The sequence below is a fragment of the Zingiber officinale genome, chromosome 11A (genome assembly GCF_018446385.1).
Source record: "Zingiber officinale cultivar Zhangliang chromosome 11A, Zo_v1.1, whole genome shotgun sequence".
In the NCBI taxonomy this organism is placed as follows: domain Eukaryota; kingdom Viridiplantae; phylum Streptophyta; class Magnoliopsida; order Zingiberales; family Zingiberaceae; genus Zingiber; species Zingiber officinale.
The window spans coordinates 92829363-92838951 of record NC_056006.1 but is presented as its reverse complement, the minus strand read 5'-3'; the positions used below and the strand labels follow the sequence as shown (position 1 = coordinate 92838951).

Here is a 9589-nt window from a genome sequence, read left to right as displayed (position 1 = left end):
AGCAGCACATGGAGACATATAATACTGGAAATGTTTTGACTGGATTGCAGGAATTAGCCAACCCCAAATAGTCGAGATAAATAGGCTTGATGATTATTGGAGTATTGACAGGAATTAAAAGAATGACCATTGAAATTCGGCTGTCATAAACTCGACCCAACCCAAATCACATATCCAATCCGACCCAACCCAACCTGATCCGTATACATTGAGTTTGCGGCCCTTCAACGCATCGCGCATGAGCTAGCGAACGCCCAAATTAATGGCACACTTAAAAGATCCTGTCACTCTCCGTGTTCGGTAATCCATACGATTCCGACCAGCGATCTCCTAGATGGAATAGCGGTGGCCGTTAGATGTTAGGTGACCTAAAGTTCTATAGGCGATGGTGGTGACTGGATCGCCAATGATGTTAATTTTACACCGTTCCGCTCTCCCTCTTGTGAAGCAGCGGCTTTTGGCATTCGGAGTCGAGGTATTTGGAAAAATCCTCAAAGCAATCTCAACAACCCTCGGACGATCGATCAAGGGTACCATTTCTCTGTGTTTCGTAGGGAACTTTCATGGCATTTTCCCCCATTTTTGAACCTTTCCAGGAGCTTGTGATTTGGTTTCACCATTGTAGGCATCAGAGGTGTCCCTTTGATCCTTTTATTATTTGTAATTTTGGTTTTCTGATTGTGCGATTTCCTTGAGTCGGTTTATTTGTTTCATCAGTAGCTTTGATTCCCTGCTGATTAGGGCGAGGTACATTCTATTGCGTTTTCGGCAAATGGCTTAGCTCGTCTTATCGTGTAGTGGTTGGTTTTACTTGTTATTTTGGATGGCCAGTTTAATATCGGCTTCAGGTACGTCATTGGAGTGCATCTTTTGCTCAATAGTTCCATCCGATCTACGATTCGATTCTATTTTAGTGCGACGGCCGAGGAGAGCATTTCCCTAGTTTTTTCAGAAAAGTGGGAAAATTTTGTTATATATCTGTAATGTATGGCGTGTTGATGCTCGTTATGGTTGAACTGCTTCATTTTCTCGTTCTAAAATTGACTCATCTTTTCTAGGATTGCTGTTGTGCAATTGGTTTCTAGTTTTTCCACCCATTCTTAGTTTCCTACCAGTAGACTTGATTATTTTCTAGGGGAATTATTGTAAGTATGCTGATAACTGGTACATATCTTTCCACTTATAGTTTTCCATACTTTTAGAATGAAAATAATTTGTGGATATTTTCACTGAACAGATGGATGATCTTTTGATTTGGTTGCATGGTCTACAATTTATAGCAGTTTACTCTTATTCAAAGTACGAATTTTGGGCATAATATCGTCTCTGTCCTTTAAAATTGTTGGATGCCGAAGCTTCTTGCAATGTCTTCTTACTATTTGAATGGTCAGATGTTGATGAATGCTAACCTTTGTATTAATCTTATGTTGAAAGTATGTTTCTGAAGTTTGACTCAATTTATTGCAGTGAGCCAAACTAAGAGCCATGGTTTTATAAGAGCTTTAGACATTTGTATGTTTCGTTTTGGGTTTAAATTCTCTTTCTTGCTTTGGAAAGCTCTCTTTAGTGGGCTTTCCCATATATTAAAAAGATGGTAAGGTCTGGTTTCATGAGTGTGTAGTTCAGTCTAATAAATGTGGAATCCTACTTGTTTGCTTGTGGACATTGGTTTGTCATATGAAACACATCTATACTTCTTAAACACATGTTTTCTTTTGTCTATATTTTTGTAGTTTTTGTCTTCTTTGGTATTCAAGATTCTCTACAGTATTTATTCTTTTGAACCCCAACTGCTCTCTTTCTTAACTTCTATATCTTGTTGCTTTCTTATAATGGTTATTCAAAATTATTAAGGATGACTGGTGTTCACATTCATGCAGTATATCTTAATTGGAAGCATTCTGTTCAAGTGTATACTGAAACCTAAAGGCAATCGTATAATCTTTTTATAAATTTTTATGTTAGTTAAATAATTGTGTAACTCATTCATCTTCTCAGTACACTTAACAGGAAGGATGGATGTGGATTCTCTTGATGTTGAGAATGGGACCTCATTCAAGTCAGAGTTGGATGATAACTCATATGGAAATAAGGATGAACAGAAGGAAAAAAGTTTAAAAGAAGCCAAGGAGGAAGAAGAGATGCAAGATTTTGCAGATCAGGAGAAGCTTAGATCAGCTGCACTTCCTGTTGCTGTTGTTAGTGAAGGATTGCAATCACCAACCACCATACCAAGCTCTGGAATTTCATTGTCGCTCATAGACAAAAATGAAGAGACAGGTCAGCATTTGCCATTTGAGTCTGATGACCATTCACAGGTTAAGTCCGATTCTAATGATAATGTTGAAAAGAATAGTCATAGCTTTGAGGAACCAGCCTCAAATGTTGGGCATCAGGAATGCCATGATGAGGAACAAGGAACTAGTGGTAACAATCTTTCTGGTGATCTTCACGGTGTTAGTGCTGATCAAATAGTGAAAAATGAAAGGCCATTAGTAGACTCATCTCTTTTGTCTATTGAGAATGATTTCAACTCTCAATCTGAAAAGTCTGAGTTTGATAATGATGTAAACAAAGGTGGAAATGTTAGTCACAATATGGAACAGAGGGAAGATGATCATATAGTCGGTGTTGCAAATTTGGATGACAGAGAACCTCTTAAAGATAGTTTTGTGGAGCAATCTTTGCCAACTGATAGAAGTCCAAAACCACCTACATTGGAGAGTGAATTATCTGTTCATACAGAAAAATCTCCTGACCCCAACCATTCAGCAGCCGGAGAGCAGCTACTGAATGGGATTGGTGAGGAAAAATTAGCCCGTTCGCCCAAGCATACACCTCTTGAAAAGCATTCTGTGAAACGAAAGAGAGATTCTCAGGAGAGTTTGTCTCCTCCAAGTATTAAATCTCCTCGAGGCAGGGCAACACATAAAGAAACTCATCACAGAGATTCTTCTCTGAGAAAAAAGACATCAGCTTCACCTCGAAGCCGGGAATCTCCACGGAGGAAAGAGAGATCAACATCTCGATCACCTGTAAGGCGGAAAGATACTTCTGGATCTGGACATAAAAGAGATCGCCGTGGTAGATCTCGGTCCAGATCTCCCTATGCAAGGGATCAGCATAGAAGGTCTCCAAGGTGAACTTGGTTTTAAATTTTAGTTGAAGCGTTTGTATAAATGCCTATTCCTTGTAGAAGTACCATACTAGAGCAGTAAATTATGGAGTGGCAAAACTATGAGAAAACAATTTTTATCATCATTTAAATGTGGTACAATTGACATACCTCAACTTATACTGGTCAAACTGGACAAACTGGCATTTAAAATCGTTGTTCTTCATCCATCTTTGATGGTTGTTTTTTCCCCATAATCTTTTTGAACTTTATTTTGTGCTAGGTCATCATTGGACTTGATGCATCATAGTAAAAGGCTTATTCATCATCATTGTCTTGCCGTATTTGTATCATCCATTTAGGGTTGGTTACACAAATCCTATACTTCTATTGAGCTATATGCAAGCAATATCACTAGTAATATTTGTATTAAGTAATTAATTTTGTTTTACATTCACTAATGTTGCATTTGATTGGTCTTTAGCCTCCTTCACTCTAATAGTAAATTCAATTCTTCGAAATAAAGAATCTATTGGATATCTTTGAACGTGTAATTGCCATCTCAAACTATAACAATTTTATCCTCTATTAGAGCTATACCTATTTGCTCTCCAAAATAATAATAATAATAATAATAATAATAATAATAATAATTATTATTATTATTATTATTATTTACTTTATCCTTTATAGTAATTCCAAATGTCCATTTCAGCATTCTCATCTTTATTGTGTTAATTTTTTTTATTTGTTATTTCTTAGCACCATTACACTTCGACCTATAAAGTATGGCAGGTTATACCATAGTTATTTAAAATGTCCTTTTAGTTTAAAGGGGGCATGATGCTGACACAAGAAATTTAGAAGCTTCTCAACATTTTGAGAATTCATTATTATTCATATTACATTTTCATAAATGCCCTTGTAGTGTTGAATTGTTGTTATAGGTTTGTTTCTTACTAATTAGTTTAGTCCTTATTAAGTAGGAGAAGGCATTCTCCAAGGTACAGATCTTCACCAAGTTATCATTCTCGTCATCGGTCATCTAGAAGGCCATGGTCACCACCAACTAACCGCAACACTGGAGTGGGTAAGCCTGGGAGGAATTTGTTTGTTGCTGGTTTTAGCTATGTTACCACTGAAAGAGATTTGGAGAAGAAATTTTCTAGGTTTGGACGTGTAACAGATGTTCGCATTGTTCGTGATAACAGGTAAATTTTATTATTCAATCACCTCTTTATCTATAATTGCTCACCATCATAGTATTGGTTGTGCAGTTATTCTATTGTGCTAATGGATCGCATGAACTGGCTCAATTTGGCCCACTTATTATATATTCATATTTTCAACTTTATCAGTGAATTTTATCTAAATCTCAAATATTTATTATTTGATCATGTAAAGCATCGTGATTTTAATATCTGATCATGTATAGAATCATGATTTTAATATCTGATCATGTTTAGCATCACAATTTATCTTTATGTTGTAATCAAGAAAGATTACATTCTATTTGGAGGATGAGTAATATGGGCTGCCTTATCAAATTAAGGTTATGTAGTTCATTACTAGAGAATGTTTGATGTCACGATGTTTCCAATTTCGTACTAGGAAGTTCACTTTTTTTCTGGTGATAATGAAACATGCAAGTCAGCTACTGTTGTTTTCCTTTCCATATAGTTAATTTATTGTTCTTCTATTGTAGAATTTATGATTGAATTTAATGCCATTACCTTGATATTTTCTATTTTGAGATGACCTACTTATATGGCTACTGCTTCAGTTTCTCTCGAAAAAGAATGATACGACTTACATTATTGGCTTATAAATATTGATTTGACCCCTTTCCCTATCAAGAATAATTATATCCAATGATTTGTCGGTTCGAAAGTTGGATACTTGACGCCAACTAAAAAAAAATTCTATCCAATGAGATTCCAATACTACCCTGATCTAGTTATTTACTTGACTGTCAATAACTACTGAATTCCTTCTTTATACCCACATTAAACTGTCTGCCAGGAATTCTATATCTACAATTAATTACAGAATAATAGCAGATCTAGCATTTGTCATCAAATGTCCAAAAGTTAATCTTCTTTTTGGTGTGGATGCCAGGTATTATTTTGTTTTGTGATCCCCATTGGGTTGTTCTCCTCCATTGCTTGGAATAGCTTCCTTTCCTAATTGCTTGCTTCTCAAACTTTTTAGTTGTCATACACTTGTGATTGCAAACATTCTCTTCTGAATACTATCATCTTTTTTGTTCAGACAACTTTTAATGGCTGAACTTTCACCTAAAGATTCAGTTAATTTATTGATCATCTATGTTGCTAGAGGTGAAGGGGTTTCAAAGTTTCATTTCAGACTTGGAGAATCATACTGTGTAAACAAATCAATGTATTGCTGCCAGATGATTAGGAACCCAGACTACATGTTTCACTTTTAATGGTTTATAAACTCAAATTCTATCAGTCACTTGAATCCTTTTTTATGTTGGAAGGAAATGAATAGGATAGAAATAGAATAAAGATCCATTGTTACTTGGAAGGACGAGGATAAGAGGAACCTTATTCCTTCAAATTCTCCATTTTATGTTGCCCCAAAACAACAGAACTAGATGAAGGAAGCTTGCCTCTGATAAATACACCAAATTAAGTGGCATAATTTCCTTTTGGTTTATCCAAGTAAATAAGAATGGTTGAAGTGGTTGGAAGAAAGATAATATAATTCTGTTTCTCATTTACATTACTTCCTTGCTCTCCTACTTCTCTCCTCCAACTAGATACAATTCTGGTTTAGTACATTGCCAGAAGAACGTACATGCAACTAGTCGATAAATTTCTTAGTCCCAATGACCATATTAATTAAATTCTCATTGCCCCTTTTTTCTTTTATTCAATGGACTGTTTATCTACTAAATCGTATCAATTCTTATATTCTAAATGAAATTAGGTTATTTGTTTTGATTTGATTTCTGTTTATAAATTTTTACCTTAGGTTGTACTTTTACCAGAATTTTTCTTCAATTCTTTTTTCACTACTAAATTTAAATTCCAATTTTGTTTTCATTATCACATTACTACCTTTTGCACTTGATCTCTTTTCCTGCTTTTTTACTCCACATTTCTGCTTTAAAGTTTATATCTAAATGTATAGATCAGGGGATTCTCGTGGCTTTGGGTTTTTATCCTTAGAAAGGGATGAAGATGCTGATGCTGCAATACGTGCTCTTGATCAATCTGAGTGGAATGGGAGGATTGTCCTGGTGGAGAAGTCTAAAACTGGGGCTCGCTGAATGATTTCTTTGCATTACTACCATAGTCAAGAATGATAGAAGAGCCTTCAGTTTTGCCAGCTTATTTTGGACCAGTATTGGTTCCAACCATAATGGCACTGATCATGCTACGCGGCAAGTATTACTTTGTAACAAACTCTTTGATCATGTAGTATGTCTATGTTTTCAACTTGGCATAGAATGTTTATTTTCTTCATGGAATTGTTGTGAGCAAACATTTAGGGTGTATACAACTGCAACTATATGTAATTTGAATTTTCAATCAAATAATTGCTGCACATGGAATATTCTTTCAGGGTTTAATGATCATTCATCGGATAGAAACCATAGGTGTGCCTTCACTTTCTGGAAAAAAGTTCAACTTTCAAAGTACCACCTATTGCAAACGTCTGAGGCCTGAACCTACTATTTCGAAGATCATTTCTCTCGTCTTTTGCTATTTTCTGACACGGGTAGCCTTTTAATGCAGTAACACTTTTGTTATCACATGATTTATTAAGTCATTTTAGAACTACATACATGTAGTTTCTTTTGCTGAATATGTTTAAAATAATATGAAGCATTGTTTGTGCTTAATGAATATTGTGTTCTGGTTTACACATTTAGTCAATTTATTCCATAACGTTATCCACATGAAAATCTTGTTTATAACCTTTTGGTTTTATATCTTGATATTGAAATCATACAGTGCAATTTTATCTTAAGTTTGTAACAGTGGAGAATTTCTGACATATCCATTCTTTTGCTCATTTTATTTGCCCGCATCATACATTTTTGGGCATTTTCTTCTGCCGCAGGCTGGCTCCTTTTCAAATTGGTTATTACAACCTCGATGAATTGAACCATATCTTAGTCAAGTGCCTTTACTGCCTGAATACATATGTATTAGTCATATACAATGTACCAACTACACCTTCGAGTTGCTATACCAATCGAATTTGATGGCTTGTCCTGATATCAGAATGAGAATGTGGATCTAGTTGGAGAAATGAATGAGCATGATGAATGCTTTTGGGAGTACTGACTGCTCCATAAGAATTTGATTAGTTTGTCGTCCATAGTTCTCAATTGATTCATGGGGACACAGCTATCGTGCACAAGTGCAGGTCTTAGTAATCTGGAAACTAGTACATGATCAACATATGATTTCTGAAGTTTTTTTTATTCCGTGTATTTAGTTTAGGATACATCACTAAGCATTTAATGTACTGGACTATTGACATGTCAGGGTACCCAAGGGAATTTTCAAAACGTGTCTGTTACATTTCTAATTACCGCTGCTTCTTTTAAGATGATTCTAGTCTGGAGGCTTTAATTTGGTTTGCAATTGTTGATTGGCATATTGAGTCATAGTTGTTTCATTGCCCTTTCATAGATTGGCTGGAGTTTTCTTTAAGCCTTGAGGCAAAATCATGATTAGCTTAAACAGAACAGAATTATCTATCAGATTAGCAACTGGCTTGTTGTGTTTAATATTGTTCTTTGTCAATCAATGCTAATTTCTTGTTGTAATTTAAGCGCACACTTAAGATCATCAAACTAAGGTTTTGTTTCATTGTCCTAATTTCTTTGATCTGATTAACATTATAAGAACCTACTTGTGTGTTTAGGAATGATGTCACCGAAAGTGTTTCATACAACTGGTGTTTAGGTAGTTGTCCGAACGGAGCAGTTAATTTCAAATGCTGTTAAAAATATCACATATTATTTGATTTAGTGTTTGTTAGAAGTATCCTCTGGAACATTCGCTGAGAAATGGTTTCAATTTCGTGCATTCTAGCAGCTATAGCCGAGTGCATCTTCCCCTGTTAAGACTCGTAACAAGCAATATTTTATATGTTGTGGTTTTTAAGTTTTGACAAGGGTACTGGCACGTTCTTTTGTTGAAATTACCTTACAATTGATACCTTGAAAGAATGTCCTTAGCCCCTTAGAAGTGGATTATAATCTTTCTATGATTATGATTTTTTAAGCGTCTACAGCTGAAGTTAAAGCTGTGGTCCTTTTATTGATGGATGCCTCTGCGCTTAATTTAGATGTACGTCATGCTTGACGTGATATGTTGGATCAGCTGAATAAATTAATTCCATGGATTTGTTTGAGGCTCATAGATGTTTTAAGCATATTCCCGTCGACTAGTTCTACTTGTGTAGGTTCACTTACGGCACTTGGAAAATCTGTGATTGCATTTTTATACTTTTTGATCGAGTTAATTCAGGTATGGATGGCAAAGGTAAGCACCTATGCTAGTATGCGTTCATTTTGATTGAGTAACGCAACATGCATAGTCCATACGATGTCTGATTTCCTTGGTTTATCAGCTGCAGCAACAACTGTATATATCTATGCTACAGATCAGTGCAACGCTTTACTGCGATTAAGAAATTGCACTTTTGGGGTAAATTTTGCAAAATATTATGTGATCAAATAAAAATCGAGTCTGTTTAATTTTAAGCTGTTGTTTGCCAATTTTTTTAAAAAATAAAAAAAGATAAAATACGGAGCGCTGCTGGTACTATTAATTATAATGTAGGGTTTTAATTCTAATTAGGATCAAGTATTTTGAACTATTTAAAATCGAATATCTGATCCTACTCGGCATCACTCGATCTTAATCGAGATGTCATACTTATTCTATGGGATTGGTTTGGCATTATCTGATTCATTATTTTAAGATGATAAATATTAAACCCGTGCAGTAATTGGCTGAAGTGTCGATTTCAGTCCTTTCAGAGTGTGATGGTTAAAATACAGGATACTGTCATGTCATGAGGATTGAGGTCGAAATGTATATCTTAGCATGCTTCTTTTATGTCTTACTTATTTATACTAATAATTAATAATCATTTATAATTTCTTTCTTTCTTATTCTTATTGAGATGAGATGAATGAATCGTTTTGTTTTTTTTGTTTTTTTTTTTTTTGCCAGACGAAGCGACGATTTCACCTACCAATAACACTCAGATGCCACCTACCAATAACACTCAGATACTCCAGAATCTACGTTCCCTCGAGCCGTTTCGCAAAACAAGCTACCAGATTCCTTCCCGCGACCGAATTCACACCGTGACGGTCTCTCCCCCAGCCGAATCATGCTCCTATCCTGACCTGGCGCACGTAATGCCGACACGCGTGACTCCGACGACCAGGTCGTCGGTCTGATCCTTCCCTTTCTG

At 35.5% G+C, this 9589-nt stretch overlaps 1 protein-coding gene across 12 annotated transcripts; it reads left to right on the top strand.

Moving 5' to 3' along the window:
* Positions 1-370: 370 nt before the first annotated feature.
* On the top strand, positions 371-6989 carry LOC122031153 (serine/threonine-protein kinase PRP4 homolog). 12 transcript variants are annotated; one of them, XR_006125763.1, is made up of 5 exons: positions 371-530; positions 1999-3139; positions 4099-4326; positions 6275-6527; positions 6710-6989. XR_006125763.1 is itself a non-coding variant. In XM_042590252.1 (5 exons), the coding sequence occupies exons 3-5, from the start codon at positions 2016-2018 to the stop codon at positions 6411-6413; spliced, it is 1491 nt and encodes a 496-aa protein (XP_042446186.1). In that variant the 5' UTR covers positions 440-530; positions 1881-1929; positions 2011-2015; the 3' UTR covers positions 6414-6708. The 12 variants fall into 12 exon arrangements, 11 of the variants coding, with proteins under 11 accessions (XP_042446181.1, XP_042446180.1, XP_042446179.1 ...); XM_042590252.1 differs by lacking the exon at positions 6710-6989 and adding an exon at positions 1881-1929 and having other exon boundaries at positions 440-530; positions 2011-3139; positions 6275-6708; XM_042590248.1 differs by lacking the exon at positions 6710-6989 and adding an exon at positions 718-848 and having other exon boundaries at positions 494-634; positions 6275-6708.
* The last annotated feature ends 2600 nt before the right edge of the window (positions 6990-9589 follow it).